Source organism: Didymella exigua (genome assembly GCF_010094145.1).
Source record: "Didymella exigua CBS 183.55 unplaced genomic scaffold M421scaffold_18, whole genome shotgun sequence".
Taxonomy (NCBI): domain Eukaryota; kingdom Fungi; phylum Ascomycota; class Dothideomycetes; order Pleosporales; family Didymellaceae; genus Didymella; species Didymella exigua.
This window is the reverse complement of record NW_022984792.1, coordinates 4,405-25,246: the sequence shown is the minus strand read 5'-3', so window position 1 is coordinate 25,246 and position 20,842 is coordinate 4,405. Positions and strand designations below refer to the sequence as shown.

General features: G+C 49.7%; 6 protein-coding genes across 6 annotated transcripts; 2 read left to right on the top strand and 4 right to left on the bottom strand.

The window, feature by feature from the left end:
• Positions 1-92: 92 nt before the first annotated feature.
• Positions 93-1,306, top strand: M421DRAFT_101894 (Fibrillarin; the record flags this gene model as incomplete). The annotated part of the gene is made up of 3 exons (XM_033586699.1): positions 93-109; positions 303-524; positions 574-1,306. 3 exons carry the CDS (start codon positions 93-95, stop codon positions 1,304-1,306), a joined length of 972 nt encoding a protein of 323 aa, XP_033447322.1.
• Positions 1,307-2,785: 1,479 nt separating this feature from the next.
• On the bottom strand, positions 2,786-3,408 carry M421DRAFT_394078 (uncharacterized protein; the record flags this gene model as incomplete). Its single annotated transcript, XM_033590054.1, has 3 exons — positions 3,111-3,408; positions 2,870-3,058; positions 2,786-2,794 (listed from the first exon to the last, which is right to left on the bottom strand). Exons 1-3 carry the CDS (start codon positions 3,348-3,350, stop codon positions 2,786-2,788), a joined length of 438 nt encoding a protein of 145 aa, XP_033447321.1. The 5' UTR covers positions 3,351-3,408.
• A 931-nt stretch (positions 3,409-4,339) lies between these two features.
• M421DRAFT_65766 (NAD(P)-binding protein) lies at positions 4,340-5,185 on the top strand (the record flags this gene model as incomplete). Its single annotated transcript, XM_033596264.1, has 1 exon — positions 4,340-5,185. One exon carries the CDS (start codon positions 4,340-4,342, stop codon positions 5,183-5,185), a length of 846 nt encoding a protein of 281 aa, XP_033447320.1.
• A 24-nt stretch (positions 5,186-5,209) lies between these two features.
• Positions 5,210-8,188, bottom strand: M421DRAFT_421937 (uncharacterized protein). The gene is made up of 4 exons (XM_033593002.1): positions 7,709-8,188; positions 7,593-7,639; positions 6,433-7,540; positions 5,210-6,384 (listed from the first exon to the last, which is right to left on the bottom strand). The coding sequence occupies exons 1-4, from the start codon at positions 7,901-7,903 to the stop codon at positions 5,416-5,418; spliced, it is 2,319 nt and encodes a 772-aa protein (XP_033447319.1). The 5' UTR covers positions 7,904-8,188; the 3' UTR covers positions 5,210-5,415.
• A 1,274-nt stretch (positions 8,189-9,462) lies between these two features.
• M421DRAFT_421936 (glycoside hydrolase family 2 protein) lies at positions 9,463-12,480 on the bottom strand. Its single transcript, XM_033593001.1, has 4 exons — positions 12,146-12,480; positions 10,831-12,091; positions 10,421-10,774; positions 9,463-10,367 (listed from the first exon to the last, which is right to left on the bottom strand). The coding sequence occupies exons 1-4, from the start codon at positions 12,286-12,288 to the stop codon at positions 9,603-9,605; spliced, it is 2,523 nt and encodes an 840-aa protein (XP_033447318.1). The 5' UTR covers positions 12,289-12,480; the 3' UTR covers positions 9,463-9,602.
• A 518-nt stretch (positions 12,481-12,998) lies between these two features.
• M421DRAFT_421935 (thaumatin family protein) lies at positions 12,999-14,679 on the bottom strand. The gene is made up of 3 exons (XM_033593000.1): positions 14,054-14,679; positions 13,467-13,998; positions 12,999-13,415 (listed from the first exon to the last, which is right to left on the bottom strand). The coding sequence occupies exons 1-3, from the start codon at positions 14,456-14,458 to the stop codon at positions 13,171-13,173; spliced, it is 1,182 nt and encodes a 393-aa protein (XP_033447317.1). The 5' UTR covers positions 14,459-14,679; the 3' UTR covers positions 12,999-13,170.
• Positions 14,680-20,842: the final 6,163 nt, after the last annotated feature.

The following is a 20,842-nucleotide window of genomic DNA, read 5'->3' as shown; positions in this document are numbered from 1 at the left end:
TTCTCGAACTTTGCGCTGAACTTCGAAGCTCTCCATCGCTTTACAGTCGCACACTTTCTACGACATATACCTTCTTCTCCACACATTTAGCAATGGCTTTCACACCCAGGTACGACTCCATCCATGTTAAGGTCGAGCATACCTGTCATTGCGCTGCAGCTGGGATGCGCAGCTAGGTCTTGAGAGCACAGCTGCTTTGTTGCGCCAGCCCTCGAGAATTACCTGCGCGTACCCAACACACTGCGCACTGCACATTGCAGCTTTTGATCACTCACTCCTGATGCATGACTAACACAACGTAGAGGCGGACGTGGCGGTGGTGACCGTGGTGGTCGCGGAGGCTTCACTCCTCGCGGCGGTGCTGGCGGACGTGGTGGCCGCGGTGGAGGTCGTGGTGGCTTTGGCGGCGGCTTTGGCGGCGACCGTGGTGGCCGTGGAGGAGCTCGCGGTGCTCCTCGCGGAGGTCGTGGTGCCCCTCGCGGTGGTGGACGCGGTGGTGCCCGTGGCGGTGCTCGTGGTGGAGCGTAAGTCTAATTCGACAACACACAAGTACACGCAACTAACAATGCATAGCAAGACTATTGTCGAGCCTCACCGTCACGCTGGTGTCTTTGTTGCCCGCGGAAAGGAGGATCTTCTCGTCACCAAGAACCTGACACCCGGCGAGAGCGTCTACGGCGAGAAGCGCATCAGTGTTGGTGCCGATAAGCCTGAGAACAGCGATGATGCCGCTCCCTCTGCTGTTGAGTACCGTGTCTGGAACCCCTTCCGCTCCAAGTTGGCTGCCGGTATCCTCGGTGGCGTCGACAACATCTACATGGGACCTGGATCCAAGGTCCTCTACCTCGGTGCTGCTTCTGGTACCTCCGTCTCCCACGTTGCTGATATTGTTGGTCCTGAGGGAACTGTTTTCGCTGTCGAGTTCTCGCACCGCTCCGGTCGTGATCTGATCAATATGGCCACCCACCGCACAAACGTCATCCCCATCGTCGAGGATGCCCGTCACCCCCTCAAGTACCGTATGCTCGTCGGCATGGTTGACTGCATCTTCGCCGATGTTGCCCAGCCCGATCAGGCCCGTATCGTCGGTCTCAACGCCGGTCTCTTCCTGAAGGTTGGCGGTGGTATCGTCATCTCCATCAAGGCCAACTGTATCGACTCGACCGCCGCACCCGAGGCTGTCTTCGCTCAGGAAGTCGCCAAACTGAGGGAGATGGGCATCAAGCCTAAGGAGCAGCTTACCCTCGAGCCCTTCGAGCGTGACCACGCTATGGTTGTTGGTGTCTACGAGCGCGCTGCCAAATAGAGTACTAGCATGATCTTGTTGTTTTGTTAACGATGCATGGGCATATACCTGTACTTCTGGGATGGGACCGGCGTTTCGGGGGCACTGGAGCTCACACTATCTACCAAAAGGCCTGGATGAATCTATTTCAAAACGTTCAACATACGTTCCGTGTTGAATATACGATGTTGGTGATCCTGCGTTCATCATGCAGTTGACTACAGAGCCGCAATGTACTGTCGACTTGCTGACTACAACCAGAGGCACCTTGCGCGCTCGATCACGTTGAGCAAGCGTCTGCATCCCCGATTGGACTATAGTCACCCACTCTTCTTCGGCCATCCCCAGATAAAATCACACCTCACGCTCCTCAACTGATTATCAAAGTCGTACTTGTCAAAATTAGCAATCCCCGGATTGGTAAATGGGATCACTTTGCCTTGACAATTACGATTCCTGGTGCGCGATCAGCTACAGCATACTTGACGGCCTCCAGTCATCTTCAATGGACCTCTGTGTACTCACGAGTGCAGAGTGCAGAACGTCCCCTCGTCAGGCCCAGTGCTTGACACGTTCTTATCGAACGCTGCGGGCATGTTGTAGCATCTGCCAGCGGTGACTCTGACATTCTTGCATATCCCGGACCAGGATTTGTCGGTGCAGACGTAGATGCTTGTTTTGGCGGTTGCGCGGATCTTGAGGTCTGATGCTGCGCATGCAGTGGTGGCGAAGAGGAGGACGAGGCTAAAGGCGAGTGTGATTTGCATGTTGGATTGTTGTGGAGGTGTCGGGAAGTGTCAGGGTCCAGTGAGGATTTTGTGGAAGGAGGGAGGGAGATGAGCGCGACGTAAGGGAGGTTTCTCGAAGCGTGACACGGTGTCTATTGACGACTCTCATGCAGGAAGTACTGCTCGACTATCTTGTACTGATTTCAGGTATGCGGATACAGTTTTATTGTGTGTAAGCCGCATACGCGCCGTATTGTGGTGTTGTATCCATGGTCGTGCACCGTCGAGCCTCAATCGACTACTCTTCTGCCACATCCGGTGGCCTTCAAACCTTGAGATTGAGCACTAGAATACAACCGACGCTGGAAACAAGCGCATCGAGATAGAAACTACCCAATCAGTTACGTCAGACAACGGTCTTATCGTATAGAAGGTATGCTAACTAGTGGGACAAGAAATCATAGCTGAACACGCTCCCCAACGAAGTGCATTTACTTTTGTTCAACATATCCAGCAGCAAGATAGAGCAAGAGCCGGTTTTTCTTAGGGAAGAACATGCTGAGATCGTAGCTGATTCTGAGACTGGCCCTGTCGCCAACGCACATTAGCAACTGTTAGCTGAGGGCAGCGACTTCCAAGAATGCTTGAAGTACTTAGCCTACTGTTTCGCCCAATAAGCACGATCAGAGCGTTAACCTGCATCGAAGGATCTCTTAAAACCTCTTTCGGATCGACTAATTGAAGCTTTCTCTGATGATTTTCTTCAGTTCCATCAAAGAGACTGTTCAAGATCAGGCCTGTGATGATCTTGACACGTCAGTGGTGCGATTGGTACAGCTGAGATGTCTTCACTTACTGGCGCACCATAAAAAGAGACAAAATGGATTGCAACTTGATCTGCACACGCCTTGATCATCCAAAGGATAAATCCGCAACAGAGGACGGGCACGATAAGTGCTACAAATTTATGCAAAACGAGAGGACACTTGACAACTACTACTACAATGGCAACTTCAGCACAACCGACATTGGCTACGATCTTCAACTGCGTATTGAATTAGTATGCAACGAAGACCTCCAGGGGTGCAGTGACTCACGAGGACACAGATGGCACAAGTTAGGAAGAAGCCACAGTGTTCTACGCCGCTTGGGTAATTAATGATAGCGATAGATACGACAATTGAGGCGCTGAAGGACGTCGCAGCCGTTGCTACAAAGGGTTGGCGATGCACTGTGGCAGTCCATTTGGTGTGAATGGGAGAAGCATTGGCTCTCCTCATCTCCTCTTTGGGATCATAAATTTGCCTGTAGTATGGTGGAAGATTTGAGGATACCATTTCGGAGTTGTTGTAGATGGTTCTGGAAGCTTGCAATCGACACAAAATAGCAAAAGAGATACTGTTGTCGCTTGTTCGTAGCTCTTGTATGACAGACCGCGATCGTGACGCAGGTGGGGGTAAAATCAAGCCAGACTGAACCCGTGATGTAATGGAAGGTAGCTATGCGATATTGTGTTGAGGGTATGTTGCGTGGGTAGCTGTATCTGAATTGGAGGTCGTGGCGCAGATGGGCAGATTACCGAAGTTTGGAAGTTTCGCTGTTTAGTCAGGGTAAATCACACGAGAAGGACACGTGGGGAGGGTCTGGATTTCTTTCTTTTTCCCGAGTCGTATGTCCCAAGGATATTCTGCTGCTGATTTGCAGTAAGAAGCCACGGTCGAGCATGACACTCGCGATGCATGGAAGATATTACTTTCGCAATAAAAACTTCTTCGCATTCACAAGCATGAGAAGATCGCACGCGAACTGTGGATCATGCATATTGAACATGTTGTTGTTAGTTGTTGAGTCCACCAAGTCGACATGAATAGCGTTATACTGTTGCGGTGCAAGTCGGTCCGACAGGCCTCGATCGTCACCTCCGTTGACTACCTTGGACTAGCACGTCTCAGGGCATGTATATATGGTCGCCTCCTAGCTAGCAAGCAACTCAGCGCAGTTTTCCATCGATATACAGCGGCTACGTTTGCCGCAACATATACGCTAGCCTTAGCGCGGTGAATGGACATGTGCATTGACCTGTGATCGAGGCAACGTTCTCTCCGCTGCTAGATGTCAGCAACTCAGAACATGAAGCTTCTCAGCCAAGATTCTGTGACTCTCAAGCGTTTCTTATCGCGGTTGCTCAAAGTGTTGAGAATTGCAGGCATGACGTCAAGCCTACGCACGTATGAATCCGCAGTGACACACCTGTAAATATCAGTTCGCAGTCTCTCCAAACCCCACGCCCCAACTTCCCTCAACTCCAAATCAATCAACTCGAAAAATGGCATTCCAGGCACCACCAAAGAACATCGTCGTGAGCGGCGGAGCTCGTGGCATTGGGCGAGCCATGTCACGCATGTTTCTCGAAGCCGGCCACCACGTCTTCATCCTAGACATTGACGAAGAAGAACTCACCCACACCACCAAAGTACACCTGAAGAAGTACTACGAAGAGGAGAAAGTTGAGTCTGCGATCTGCAACCTGCGAGACGTAGAAGACATCCGCAATAAAGTCGTCACAGCAGCGGAGAAGTTCTTTGATAGCCGCATCGACGTGCTCATCAACAATGGCGGCATTGCGAGCCCACAGTGGAGAGATGGCAAGACTATGGAGGACAAGAGCAGCTGGAACGAGTGGCAGGCGTACATAGAGACGAACCTGAGCGGCCCGTTTGCGATGAGCCAGGCATGCATCCCGTACATGAAGGCGCGCGCTCACGATCGTGAGAATGGTGCTCATAAAGAGCAGGGTGCCGGACCGTGTATCATCCACATTGGCAGTTTCCGCGCACATCAGTCTGATCCCAACCAGGAGGGGTACGCTTCGAGTAAGGCGGGTCTATTGGGCCTGATGCACTCGATGGCGATCAGTCTCAGCGCTCTCGGCATCCGTGTGAATCTGGTAGCACCAGGCAGGATCAAGGTGGCGCACGAGTGCAAGGAGGGGGATAAAGCTGGAACGAACTGGGAGGAGCAGATTCTCGAGAAGGACATCGACGATCACCCAACGAATCGCGCTGGAAGGCCGAAGGACGTGATCGACGCGTGCTTGTGGTTGATCGAGGCTGGTTTCGTGACCGGCCAAGATATCACCGTGGACGGAGGAGCTCTGAAGAAGAAGAACTGAAAGTAAAAGAAGATATTATGACGTGACGGCCTCTCCTCTGCGACGGCACAAATAGTAGAGTACACGTAGACTTAAGAAAAGCAGCGATCTGGAACCGTGCAACATTTGAAAAACTCCATTCAGGTATGTCCATAACCTCCGCAAACATATAGTGTGCAGGACCAGGGTATCGTGCAATGAGATGAAAGCGACCGTCTAGCACACTCCTTTCTACATCGTGGGTTTTGTCCTCAGTTTCCATGCATCCAATACGCCCCATCCATGCCCGAGTCTTGCGCCGCACCCGTAAAGTCGTAAACATTGCTTATGCCATATGGTGCATCTTGCATATCCGGTAGATTCGTGTCCCACATCATGTCGTCCCAAAAGTAATTTAGGTAGTTCGGGTCGTTCATATTCGCATTTGGCCAGTTCTGCAGCCCAGCAGCGTTGAAGTCGAAGGATTGCTGGCTCGTTTCGAAACTAGGGTAGTAGTTGTTCGACATGGCATATGCCTGCTGTTGCTGCAATTGTGGTGTTGGTGGTATCGATGATTGTGGCGGGGTCGTCTTTTGCGCTTTGTACGCTGTGTAGAGTCTTGAGACTGCGTCTGCGCTCCGTTTTGCTGCTATACTCCAGTCTCTTATTCGATCAAAGAAAGCCAAAGCCGTCTCGATGCTAGACTTCCATTTCTCGACTTCTTCTGGTTGACTCGCGTCACTGAACAAAGAAACGAGAGGTACCATGCAGGCCTGGAAGCAGAACCAGACAGCATTCCACCCAGAGATCAGATCAGACATACAGTCTCTGTTGAGTTCCTCGATCGTAGTGCTAGCTACTGTGCGGCACTTTTCGACAGCAATCTTCTCCTCCGTTGTCAAGTTGGCCCATGTACATCTCCGAAGAGCCGTTGTCAGCAGTATCGGTCGGTGTAGTACGATTCGAATATTGTGCCAGCGCCACCTCATGACGCATCGCACTCGGTGGAGGAACTCCGGGCATTGTTCCTCGTAATTAGATAGAATTGACGGAAGCTCCTCATGCCATTTCATGATCTGAGCATCATAGGCTCCTATCTCTGCATGGGGCAGAAGAGGTGACTCCACCAGTCGGTCTTGAATCTTCGTAGCAATTGCACAAAATGTGGATGCATGGGTCAAAGGGAGCAACTTCAGTTGGTCCATGAACTGTGGACTGTTGGGCATGATGATGGTCGGCACCTGGTCGATATCAGTATGAATGTACATCGATTTGCTTGATCTACTTACAGCATTAGCGGCTGTGCCAGGCTTCAGCACCGTGATGGATGGCCCCATCCTCCCCAAAGATGGTCTGCCGGTTGTTGTAGATGCCCAAGCATCAAGACAGAACAAGCTCCACCACAATCGTCGCCTCAATTCGGGGGAGATGGCTTCCTCCTCGTCCTCGTCCTCGTCTTCGGGCCGCGCAGCTTGTCTGCCAGTGTCATTTCGCTCCGAGTACTCTCGATGGAGACCTAGTGACGTCGCCATACGGAGGGTACCACCCATGAGTGAGTGTGCTTCATTCGGTCGGTTCAGGTAGTGCATGTAGTAGCCGCACATGATACCCAGAGCTTGCAGCACTTCGATGTTGCCACTGCCAAAGGAATCCAGAGAGAGATGCCCTCGCGATCGGTTGAAGTATGTGTAATGTGCTTGATTATCCGCAGTCGATGATGCCAAGGAACCCACTGCAAACACAATGTTCAGGAGTGCCAGCCATTGAGAGTCGGTCCGGTTTCCATGCAGATAGGCCGCCCAAAATTTGCGTTCGTCGATCAGTGGGAAAAATGGATGACACCGCTCGAAGTAGCTCTCGATAAGGCTTTCTCCTTGTTTCTGGGAAGGTAACGCAAATGGATGGTTGGTTCCGAGCTCCGGCGGGGGAGAATTGACTCGGCTGGGTAGTGCTGTTTCTGTTTGGTTGTTGTGGGTGAGCAGTGGTCGTGCTTGCGGTGCGCAGCGGACAATGACCTTCAGAGCTGCTGTGATGGACGAGATTCCGACATAAGATGACAGCCTGTCCACAGACATAGAGAGACCATTTACGTCATCCGATATCCCCTGGACACGGATCTGATGTTTTCGTGCTTCGTCCCAATACGGGTCTTCAGGGGGTGCTTGCTCAAGCGCTTCCAGGCTGTCGGCGCCGTCTGATCCGGCATGGATCTCCGACATAGCCCGCGCATTTGCTACAGAAGGCGAGGTCCCTTGTGTGACCTCCGGGGAAGCCAGTGCAAGTTGGAGTAATTCCTCTCGTGAAAGATTCGCTAACAAGTCGAGCTGCGTATTGCCAATCAACTTCGTTAGAATGCCCTTGTACAGCTCAACATTATTTGAGAGTTTGTCGACTAGTCTACTTGTTGTCAGAACATGTAATCGTTGTATGCGTTTGTACCAAGACTCACTTGCGACTAGGAACGACTCGCTGCGCGGGTTTTGAGTAGCTGCAAGCCTACGTCAATGTCAGCCTAAGGCACACATACCCATTGCAACCTCAGGGCACATCGAGCTTGAGGCTTACTTCTGGATGTTGATACCAAACGCACTGTCCGCATGGCTGATTTCCATCGCATCGTATCTTCCGCCGTCTACACTCGACGCACGCATTGCTAGTCGATATCCGTCGAGAACCAGACGACCGTATTGGTTTCCCCGCTAACTCACCCTCGCCTGCGGGTTGTCGCTGGCCCGCAGACGACTGGAAAGTATGGAACATATTATGAGCCTTCCGCGCCGCGAAGCATTTGAGAGGTCAGAACAGCACAAGTGCAGGGGCAAGGTCCAGGATATGGTTGCGCTGTGCAGAAAGACGATCCAGGACCAGAATCCAGCGCGATGGTACTTACAAGGTGTTACGACGGCCCGGGGACATAGGATTGGGGTTGTTATATCGGAGAAACCGGCACGAGAGTCAAGTGAGTGGCCGAGGGTCTGCAGCGACCCAGCTGTATGGACGTTCAGGTTGGCTCCACAATCGAATCGAGAATCTGCATGGTGCACGGTTGCCCGCTGTGCTTTATTCGGTCCGCTTTGCTCTGCACACCATAATTAGCAATCTCGTGCAGCAAGAATTTCACAAGACCTACGGTCCTACACGGTGACACACCATTTGCCCCGCAACTAGATCTTCGTGCAATGCGGCAGGGAGCATGCGGTGTGGGGACGGGCGGACGGAAAGGGGAAGCGAGATTGAGGGTAGCCATTCTAAAGCTCCACAAGCTGGTGTTTTGGCGCGGCGACTAACTCACGTCAAAGGCTGTGTCAAATCATGCTCCCGCAATTATTCAGATGCCAGCGGTCGAATGGCGATGGTGAGAGATCACGTAAGTTCATCATCCTCCAGATACTTCGGAGAAGCCGGTCCCGGCTGCTTTCGCGGCACCCGCAACCCCAGCGCCTCCGAGCAGAGACCGGCAAGATAGGAAGATTCCAACGTGCACTTCCTCAATTAATGGCGTGAGCCCATTTGCGCACCCCGAACTGAATATCTTCGACGCATTCAAGGCATATGCGCAGCCCTCCAATATACTAGTAAGATGGCAGACTATGGGTGTTTCGGCCCGGGCGTGTCTCCTCCCTGATGTTCTGCCCCCTTTTCCAGCATTTTTCGGCTTAAAATTTTTTACAAAAACCAAAGTATGCCTTGTCGTGTTGCATAGCTTGAATGCGAGTGTCTAATTGGCTGGCTGGTCCAAATGGACAAGCTATTTGCCATGGGGGTGCGCTTCAACAAGTCCAGACAAAACGCCTGTCCAGTGTGGCGGGCGGCCAATGACTGTGGGTGGCGGTGTTGGCGAAGCTGGAGTGCAGGTAAGATGCAGCTACGCAGAATTGCCTCATTGGTGGAAGGTAAGCCAATACTCACTTGGACAACTGAGAACATTTGAAAAGTGGGAATAGGGCGCATCGAGACCACCCGACTGCTACCAAGGCTCGTGGAGCTTTTGCCAGCCAACGCATCGCACGCTGGAAACTGGTTGAATAGCCCAGCAAAATTCCAAGAGTGGCGTTCATATGAGCTGCTTGGCCAGATACACAATCTATATCTGCCTCTCATATGATCATCATCAGGTTGACGCGGCCGTGGATGCAGGCGCGCCGTTGGCGATGAGTATTGATGCAGGATCATCGTTGATGCATGCAGCCCTGCACAAGTGACGACCTTTGGTGGAAAACTTCCTCTTTCAATCAGCGGGGTACCCGCTGTGGCTCAATAACCACCGTCAAATCTGTAACGCCCAGTGCATCTGACATTAGTGACTTCTTGCGTTGGTACGATAATTGAGCATTTCCTTCAATGAGATGCGAGCATGTAACGCTGTGGGCGACCCCCTCAAACTCTGTATGCATAGCTATTGCTGCTTTCGAATCTACGTGCAGCAGTCTTACGTTGTGTGCTCGAGCACAGCCTAAACTCAGTCCTGGCCAAGATATCTCCACTTCAAAGCCTGGTCTTGTTTACCCAGTCCTCGGACCTTGATGACTTGTTCATCGCCAGGTACAACATCGATCGCGCTATCATTGACAAGCACACCCGATCTCTCTTCAAACACGAGACCCTTAGTGGGCTTGTCTGCCTTCACCAGGATTGTGCTACCCTGAGGCACAATCTCGAGACCTCTGTCCTCAAAGTCGAGGTACTTCAACGGCTGTGGCCAATCGACATCCCTCGATACGACTTCGCCGTCCACCCATATGCGCGCTGCAAGCACGTGCGGCTCCTCGTCGACGTTGTCAATCGTGCCGGAGAGAATATCCGTCGTGCCGTTCTGAACAAGGGTGATATCCTTCTTCACAATCTTGTCTTTAATCTCCTTTCCGGTTTTGATACTGATAAATCTCAGCTCAACTGTTGCCCTGATGTCCTTCTCATACTGGCACGCCACCCATAGCTCGAAGTCGCTCTTCGGTGGCACCCGGGCGTGCACAACGCTCCAGTCGAAGTGTGCACGCTTCACGGCCACGGCGATGGGGGCGAGGACCCGGCGCATTGCATAGTACGCAGGCTTCTTGCGCTGGAAGTAGTCGACAATGGACCATGAGGTGACTGGCCAGCAGTCGTTCAGTTGCCACACAAGAGCACCTCCGCAGAAGCGCTCCTGGCCCCACTGTCGCCTCCATCCTCGGTAGCCGAACATCAGCGCTTCCGCCTGGGACAATTGAGTCAGATGGATGAATGCCTGTTCTCTGTCAGTGCGTCATCCGATAATTGTACGACTCGAAGGTAACTTACCTCGAGATCTGTCTTGGTGCGGAAGTTTTCTACAAGGTATGTTGCTATCCTTCGCTCATGGCCATCTGCCTTGTTGTGGAAGTCGATCATGTGGCTCTGAGGGAAGAGCTGCGTAGGGTCCGTGCAAAAATATCTGATGGTGTCGATATGAGGGAACGCCTCCATGCCGAACTCACTATTGAACCTGCCGCCCAACGTGTCGAAGATCTGGTACTTCTCTTGTGTACCGTGCCAGACGTTCCACTGATGCATGTCTCCAACTGTAGTGTTCGAGGTCTTCAGCCCATCGCCCCATGGTGACCCCGGGTGGTATGGTATGTGGGGGCTCTCGGCAGCAACGGCCTCAGGAAGAATCTGCAAAGGATACAGTTAGTATTGACACTTTGTTCGTCTGAAGTGTGGTTGCGTGCCTTCTCGTAGATGTATCTCGCGGGAAAGTCGGTCTTGAGCCAGTTCTCCGGATCCTTGTCCTCGTAGTTGTAGGTCAGCCCGAACGACTCTTGGACTTGGTAGTCCTCGTTATTGCCAGCGTATATGACCAGCGAAGGGTGGTGCCTCAATCTAGCTACGTTGGAGATGCATTCTCCCTTGATCGACTTCAAGATCTCCGGGAAAGCAGGATAGTTGCCGCAGCCAAACATGAAATCCTGCCAGACTAGAATACCAAGCTCGTCGCAGAGCTCGTAGAAGATATCTTCTTCCCATATACCTCCACCCCAGACTCTGATCATGAGCTGGTAGCCGTCTATCATCATTTCTAGCCACTTGCGGTACTTGTCTTCTGTGATTCGCGGCGTGAAGTTGTCCGCTGGGATCCAGTCTGAACCTCCACAGAACACATCGACGTTGTTGATGCGAAAGAAGAAAGACTTTCCAATCTTATCAGGCTGCTGTACAAGCTCACCCTTGCGGAAACCGGTACGTCGTGTTGTCGAGTGCAAGTCAACTTCGTCTGCCGAGACTGTGGCGGTGACTTCGTAGAGAGGCTGCGCGCCGTAGCCGTGTGGGTACCACAATCTCGGGTTTTTCACGTGGAACTCGACTTTAGCGACGCCATCGCTGACTTTTGCTGTCTCTTTGAATACCTGTTTGTCGCCATCTTGGACTTTGAAGATCACGCTCTGCGCCGAAGAGCCTTCGACAACTGCAGAGATTGTGCCCTGTACTGATTGCAAGCCATCGTCCAGCTTGTAATCGACCCGTACATCCTCGACTCGTGCCTGGTAGGTCTCAAGACGTACCTCTCGCCATGGGCCACAGGTATTCAGGATTGGTCCCCAGTCCCATCCCCAGTGGTACTGCGCTTTCCTGACTGCAAGTCTCGACATATCGCCATTGAAACCCACCCATGTGTGTTCCGGGTGTGCTTCGCGAATCTTGATCGCTTCCAATCGCGCAGATTTGAAGTCGATTTCGAGGGTGTTCTCCGCTTGCGGCTTCAAGTCGTTCGTTACATCGACACGATGGGGAACGAACATGTTATCACTTTCGAGGATAACCTTTCCATTGAGCCTGGCAGTAGCAAATGTGTCGAGACCGTCAAATGCCAGGATATGGACAGTGCTGTGTTTAGCTTCTTCGACCTTGGGTAGCGTGACCTTATAGGTCCAAGCCTTGTCTGCAACCCATTCTGCCTTCAATTCGTTGAAGCCTAAAAAGGGATCCGGAATTCTGTAAGCCGTGTGAGCTGTAGACCTTACGCCAAGCATGAGTTGCTATGCTTACTTTCCATGCTCTATAAGATCCAGGTGAACGTTTGTGGGGACTGTCTTGACTGAGAGCCAGGCATCATCTGCTGTATCGTCCGATTGCCTGAATGTCCAGCCGTCCGTCAAACAGTGAGCCTTCAATACCTGAGCTTTTGCCATGTTGTTCGAGCTTCAGGTGTCCAGTGTAATTTCAGAGACGCTCATATAGAAGCTCACCCAGATCGCGAGCGGGGTAGAGCGATAGTAGCAGCGCCTTCTTACTATAATTCAAACAAAGGGTCCTGTGTCTATATATTTCTGCCGGTGTACAGGCGGCACAGATACGGTAGAAGCTCGGCCGGAGCAACTGGGGCTACGTTGAGGTGTGCGATAGTGGGCGAGAAGGTATACGGAGGGTGCTTTCCGTATCGAAAGCGGCTAGCGCAGCAAATATAGCCTCGGAGAAATAAGCCCACGCCCGTAGTGGTCAGCTGCTCGCCCGCTGTGCGAAGCTGCGGTAGACGACGCCACCACAATAGGAGCGGGGTTGGGGTCTCCGTGAGCGAGCCACGCTGTTGAAACCGATTGCGTTGATAATAGAGGTTGAAGACAGTTAGAGACATTTGCCGATTGAGCCGGCGCGCCCATCGCGGTGGAGCTAGGGGTATTCGCATCCTCGCAAGTTTGCCGTTTCTCTCTCACCATAGAATGGCAGGTACTACTTACGGATGTGAAGAGTTAGAGACCCGGACGACATTCACGGCGGTTCAGACGGTATCACTTCCGTATTGAGATGCAAGTTCGAACCACACCATTGTCCAATGACATCTAACGGGAGACATGTGAGAAAAGCAGAGCCTGCGAGGCTATTGAGAGGGCAGTGCATACCCCGGGCATTGCGGCACCGCAATCCGTTAAGTGTGCCCTTCATGGAACAGGGCAAAATGTGGCAGGAGACCCAAAAACAAACATTCTACGTTGTAGCGAATATCAAAAGGGTATAGAACTGCGAGAGTACGTACAAGTTTGACTATCCCAGACCCCATCAGCATAAATGGAGCATCAGCCTCTGAGCGACAGCCATCTGGAGAAGAGGCCGGGCGAGTAATAGTCCCTTCGGAACATCTCCTGACTCTCGTCCATCATCCTCTTGACCTTCTGGTGGTCGACCTTTCCTTGCTGTGAGAGCTGTTGCATCTCAGCCATACTCGTGGCCAAGATGTTAGTCGAGCGGGCGCCTGGGCAGAACACGACTTCAAACCCGGCTCCTGAGGGGATGATAAAGGTTGAGGTCTGGTCATCGAAAGCTGAGATTGATCAGCATGTGCAGGCTTCGTTGAGCCAGATGTAACACTCACCAAAGCTATAGGCATCTGGGCAGATCTCCTTGACATTCTTCGAATAGTCTCCAGGTCGACATTTACTAGGGGAATTGTACTGTCCTGTGCAACAGTCTTCCGGCTTATTGTTCTTCGCGCACGCCGAGAAACAAGGGTTGAAAGAGGGGCGCTCGATGTTGTCATCTGGATATGGATATACGCCATCACCAGGCTTGTCTGGAGGTGTCTGCTGTAGATCCCAAGGGCACCATCGATCGACCTTTTCTCTGTCTACCTGGTCCTCCCAAGGCAGAGGGTACGATGTGTTTGTCCTGAGGAAGTCAGGGTACTCGGGATAGGGATCGTAGCCTTGAGATGCCAGCAGATCGCGGGTACCTTGACATGAGGGATTGGTCAGATTGGGAGGTATATCGTCAAGCGTGATATTCTCGAGCGGTTGAAGTACCATGGCTATTGGAAGGTTGTAGCCGTCGACGAGAGAGATGTCGTAATAGGTATGGCCATCTCCTGCGTCCAATGTAAACTCAGCGAGCGAGACAGGAACGTCACCCTGTAGTTGTAATCAGTCCTGTCAAACCGAGCAGCGCATCCTAATGCAGGCTTACACCGACTTGGCAGTTCAGTTTGCCGTTGCAGTCACCAGAATAGCAGGCCTTCCCGCTTCCGCTGGCAGGACCAGTCCCGTCGCTGTTGAAGGTACAGTTCGCCCTGCCCCAGACTCGACCTTGCCAATCTTCAGAAACAGTCTGGTTTTTGGTCTCCCCCGGCGAAAGCTTGAACCCGGTGGTTGCAGGTCCGTTCCCAGATTGCGTCGAGATACCTGGCCATATATTGTCCGGGCAGTTATTTGTGACAAGTAAAGGCGTGATGTCCAGCTTTCGTCGATTAAGTTTACGAGGTGCCTTCCTGGACATGTGATGGGCTCCATTTGCTATACGGATTTCGCTGCAGAGGAGAAGTGCGGCGCATAGGTACTGGGGAGCCCAGCTGGGTCTGAAAGGAGAGTGCATCGTAAATTTGACTGCACAATGCGATCGTGTGCAGACACTGCGAAGTCTGTTGTACAAGGAATGTTTGCGAGGTAGGAGGCGCAGGATTGCAAGCCAGCTGGGGTTCGTGAGGATATGCAAAGTCGTGAAGGATGCAGGGCGGCCGGCGCACGCTGAAAATCAAGGAACATGGCGACAGTCCCAGAGTCGATCACCGACGTTGTGAGGAAGTTACAGCTTGTCTTCATGGCAGTGACGCAAGAGGTTGGCCAGGGTTGTCGCTGGCGAGCCAGGGTCAGCAGAGGACGACGGGGCTGAGCGCCAATCAACAACCCTAGCAACACTGCATCTCAAACAGCCGTGCAGATAAGCGCCAATGTTTGCCCTTTGCGAAGATTGGATCAAAAATATAATTCAACATCACAAGGAATTTCGGGACAACAAGAAAACAGCAAAAACATACAACAGCGGGTATTCGCTAGTGGTCACCCACCTAACTACTAATCCGCCGGTACGTTGCTTAAATAGGGCTGAGCGAACGGGAAGCCTTGTTTTCAACGTCCTGTGGTCGTATGTAGAAGTTATAACCATTGTTAGTAATCATATTCTTGTTAATCTGAACAGTAACGTACTCCACAAGCGAGCCGGTCACCCAAGCGAGCCGGTCACTTTTGCCAAGACCACACCAACACTGTAACTACTTTGCAACATTATAGCACACAACAACTATATATCACACTGCGTAGTATATTAGACTAGTCTATAACGTAGATTATCACTAAGCTGGCCATATCACCAAACCAGCCATTTTCTCTTGGCACGACTAACACAAGTTACTGCAACTACAACTACTTACTATTAAACAGTGACCTAGCATACTGTGTGCTTGCATTAGATTTAGAAGATGTTTCTGCACCCTCCTAGCACGTTTGTGCGTTGTGTCTAGTCTTGCTGCAGTTCCTACAGCGCTAAACAGTTGACTAAGCTCCTAGTTGACCACCTCTACCCTAAGTCTTCTTAGATGGCTGAGCTGCTACACACGCCTCAGCAGCTACCTGCGATGCTGCTGGGCCATACTTAAGTGTGCTACTATGCTAAATCTGCTTTCTCTTACGCAATTTTCTCTTAGTTATTACTACTAATTACTCTTTAAGCTCTTGCACGTGGGCCTTAATAAGGATGTTTTTATATAGTATCTCTTTAGCCTCTTTTATAAGCTTTAAGAACCCCTCTTATACTATACTTAGTAATTGTTAGAAGGAGTTACTTATAAGCTTAGATTAAGACCTAAACTTATGTGTATTGCTTAGTGTCTTAGATTGCTATAGTGTTTTAGGTAACGTACCTCACGGGCGAGTGGCCGGCCCGGGCGAGTGTCCGGATTTTGCCAAGACCACACCAAACTTCATACAACCCGCGATGTCTCAACGCAAAAAGGCTCAAAGCGTCTTAAAGGAACCAGATATACAGCTTGCAATCTAGGCTCTTAAATAAGACGCGACTCTTACTATTCCACGCGCTGCAACAATCTACAAGGTGTTAGAAAGAACGCTAAGACGACGACGTGCTGGAACGCTCTCAAGACGCGATTGTAAGGTCAACTTAATGAAGCTGACAAGCACTGAAGAGGAGGTGATTGTGCAGCATGTTCTGAAGCTGGACGAGCGAGGATACCCACCCCGGCTTACTGATGTGGAGGATATGGCCAACTCTCTACTCACTGAGCGCCACCAGCCTCCTGTTGGCAAGAACTGGGCTAGCACGTTCGTCAAGCGTCGCCCAGAGCTCACAGTCAAGTTTAATCGAAAGTACGACTACAAGAGAGCCCTCTGCGAGGATCCTGAGGTAATCCAGGGCTGGTTCCGCCTAGTGGAGAATACTAAAGCCAAGTATAGTATCCTAGATAAAGACACCTATAATTTTGACGAGTCTAGGTTCATGATGGGTGTTATATTAACAGGAGCTGTTGTTACAGGCTCAGAGCGTCGTGGAAGACCAAAGACAGTACAGCAGGGCGACCAAGAGTGGACCAGCATTATCCAGGGTATTAACGCGTCAGGATAGAGTATCCTACCCTTTATTATCTTCTAAGGCAAGCACCACCTCTCTGCCTGGTATAAGGAGCCGTCTTTACCTCACAACTGGGTTATCACTGTCTCTGAGAACGGCTGGACCAATAACAAGCTTGGTATTAAGTGGCTGAAGCACTTTAATGAGCACATAAAGGAGCGCACTGTTGGCAGCCATCGGCTGCTCATTCTAGACGGCCATAAGAGCCACAATTCAGTTGAGTTCTACCAGTACTGTGAAGAACACAAGATTGTTACCTTGTGTATGCCTCCACACTCATCGCACCTGTTGCAGCCGCTTGACGTGGGTTGTTTTGCCCCAATGAAGAAGGCCTATGGTCGCCAAGCTAAGCTGCTAATGCGCAACAAGATTACTCGCATCACAAAACTTGAGTTTTTACCGTGCTTTAAAGGAGCTTTTGATGCCTCTATTACTAGGAGCAATATCTAGGGAGGATTTAGAGGTGCTAGCTTGGTCCCCTTTAATCTAGAGGCTGTAATATTAAAGCTTGAAGTGCGCCTGTGTACTCCACCACTACCTACTGTGGATAAGAGTATGTGGCACTCTTAAACCCCACAGAACACCCTAGAATTTGGGTCGCAATCAAAGCTTATTAAAGAGAGGATTCAACAACATGGCAATAGCTCTCTAACTTTAATAGTTAATGCTCTTAATTAGCTTACTAAGGGCGCAGAGATGATGGCGCATTCACTAGTTTTAGTGCGCAACTAGGTCGCAGAGCTTTAAGCTGCTAATGAGGCCGCCACACGCTGTAAATCACACAAGAGGAAGCGGATCTAGAGGGAGGGGACTCTTACTGTTAGTGAAGGAGTGCGCTTAACTACCCTAAAGGAGTTTAAAGCCTGTGATGATGGGAAGAAGGCAAGCAAGAAGAGGCGCGTTAAACCAGGCACTTAGTCTTTACAACGCTGTAGCAGGTGTAGTAAGGCAGGGCATAACGCGCGAACGTGCATAAAAGATGCGCAAGATACTGTAGATTAGTGCTGTATACTGTAAGTTACAGTAACTTGCAGTAACTTGCTGTAATATGCAAGACAAGTTGAAGTTTGGTGTGGTCTTGGCAAAATCCGGACACTCGCCCGGGCCGGCCACTCGCCCGTGAGGTACGTTAGAGGTACTACTAGTAGGGTATGCAGCTGCACTTTAAGGCAATCTAATACTACCTGCACGTTAGTAGGAAGAAGCCCTAATGCCTTAAAGGCCTTTTAGTAGTTAACCTTTATAAATATATTAAGGAACATGTCCCTAAAGGCTAGTAGGAAGCCTTCCTTATTAATATAGAAGATGTGTTAGTGTGCTAAGTCTTAAACATGTTAGGAGTACTTACACTTTAATAGCAAGAAATAGACTATGTTAAGTAGCTAGAGGATATATAATAAGTAAGGTAGTATATAGAGAGTAAGGATTTAGTTCTCTAGGCAATAGTCCTTAAACTCCTAGTTAAGATAGCTCTTATAGCTATCTAAGATAAGCAACCTGTATACTCCTACCTAATGCGTCTTTATATGCGTGTTAAAGTGCTTTAACTACTTAAGGCTAAGTATGTTATTTATCTAACTATTCTTAGAGACTAAGAGCTTCTAATTGTAGGGTATATCTGTCTCCTTATACTAGGCAGAGATGTGGACACGTCCTTTGTAGATAATAAAAGGCAGGGTTGCATACCTAGCGGCGCAGATGCTCTAGATAACAGTAACCCACTCGCGATCACCTGGCTGAACAAGCTCTGGCCAAGCACGTCTAGGCTGGCGGAATGGGTATACTCCAACGTCCTTCGTGGGTACCCCCCAAAACTTTGTCAATAATACATGGATTCTAGCGAAATAGGGCTTAAAAGAAAGAGAAAAACTACCTCTACATTTCTGTAGTAGAGGGTTTTGTTATAACTATTAAACTGCACAAGCTAGAGGCTAGAAAAGGTTAAAAAAGGGGGGGTACCTAGCGAGCATACCTATTAATAGGTATACTTTGCTAGGTAGTGTTGATAACTTAGCTAATACTAGGCAGAATAAGCTAATTCTTTTTTTATTAGAAGGCGCAATACTAGGCGCTTCTATCGAATAATAGATTATGTAAGTGTATCTCTGCTAGTTAAGAAGCTATAAGCCAAAACGTAAAAAAGCATACCCTACCCATCCGCCAGCCTAAGCACGTCTCTCTAAGCCTGTTACAACCTTTAAAGATAAAGCAACACCTATCTAGAACCTAGTTTTATTAAAGTTGTGCATGTTATTGTTGCAAACACTAACGTACCCCACGGGCGAGCTGATCAACGGGCGAGCTGATCACTTTTGCCAAGCCCCCACCAAAGTAACCTCTACATACTAATGCCTTAACAACAACCTAATATTAACACGTTAAGGGAAGCCTAAATACAGCTTGCGCTTCAAGCTCTCAAACAAGACGCGAATCTCACCTAGCAACACGCTGCAGCTATCTATAAGGTGCCTTAGAGTACACTAAGCACACAACGCGCAGGACAACCTTCACGCGCTAATTCTATAGCTAACTCGCAAAAGCTAGACAACAATAAGGAGCAGGTGATTATTGAACATGTCCTTGAGCTAGACGCGCGAGGATTTGGCCCCTGGCTGGCAGATGTGGCTGCTATGGCCAATTCTCTGCGCGCTGAGCGCAATCTAGGCCCTATTAGCGTAAATTGGCCTAGTACGTTTGTTAAGCGTTAACTAGAGCTTAAAGTAAAGTTTAATTATAAGTACAACTACAAGCAAGCCCTCTGCGAGGATTCAGGGGTTGTGCAGGGCTAGTTTAGCCTAGTAGCTAACATTAAAGCTAAGTATAGCATCTAGGATAATAATACCTACAACTTTAATAAGACTGGCTTTATAATAGGCCAGATCTCCCTAGGAGCAGTTGTTATAGCTTTAGAGAGACAAGGAAGGCTAAAGACAGTCTAGCAAGGCAACTAGGAGTAGACAACAGTTATACAGGGTATTAATGTAAAAGGATAGGCTATTCCACCCTTTATTATCTTTAAGGCACGCTACTACCTCTCTAGCTAGTACAAGGAGGAAGACCTGCCCTAGGATTAGGTTATTAGAGTCTCTAGTAACAGCTAGACTACTAATAAGCTTAGTCTTAAGTAGTTAAAGCACTTTAACACGCATACAAAGGAGCGTACTATTAGTACCTACTAACTGCTAGTTATTAATAGCTATAAGAGCTATAACTTGCTTAAATTCTAGCAATACTGTAAGGATAACAATATTATTACTATATACATGCCTCCCTACTTATTACACCTCCTACAGCCACTTAATGTAGGTTATTTTGCCCCTTTAAAGAAGGCGTATAGGCGCTAAGCTAAAATACTTATACGTAACTAGATTACCTACCTTATAAAGACTAAGTTCCTCCTATGCTTTAAAGTAGCCTACAATATAGTCTTTACTTCTAGCAATATCTAAGGAGGGTTCTAAGGCGCTAGATTAGTCCCCTTTAACCTAGAATAGGTTATTTTAACCCTTAATGTGAAGCTGCAGACTCTATTACTACTACTCCCTACTAACAGTAAGCCCTAGCAGTCGCAAACCCCTAGCAATACCCTAGAATTTAGGTCTTAATTAACTCTAATTTAAGAGAAGTATAAGAAGTAGCAGGGTAGCTTACCTAATTCTGTTCTAAGCGCGCTTAAGCACTATACAAAGGGGGGAGCAATTTTATCCTACAGGCTAGTTTTAGCCTAACAGGAAATTAGCAAGCTTCAGGCAGCAAATAAGGCCGCCACGCGACAAAAATCACACAAAAGAAAGCAGGTTTAGAAGGAGGGGACTCTAATAGTTAGAGATAGGTAGCAACTAGCAGCTCTAAAGGAGTTTGGGGCGCGTAGTGATGGGAAGAAGCTAAAGAAGCAGGTGCGCGCTGAAGGGGGTGAACCATCTTAACAACGCTGTGGACGGTGCAACCAGGCAGGACATAACGCGCGAACGTGCAAGAATGAGGTAGAAGAGGTATCTAAGTAATATTACAGCTTGTTTTGCCTTATGCAGCGCCAATTTGTGGTGTTTTGGGCCATAATGGGGGGGGGGGAGTTTGGTGGGGGCTTGGCAAAAGTGATCAGCTCGCCCGTTGATCAGCTCGCCCGTGGGGTAGGCTGGCGGATGGGTAGGGTAGGGTAGGGTATAGGTATAGTCACGTGATTTATGGGTAGGAACTAGGTAGGGTACATGAGGTACCCTACCCAAACGGTTTGGGTAGGGTAGCACGTGACTGGGTATAGGTATAGGTAGGGTAGCACGTGACTAGGTATAGGTATAGGTAGGGTAGCTAGGTAGGGTCTAGGAATGGGTAGTT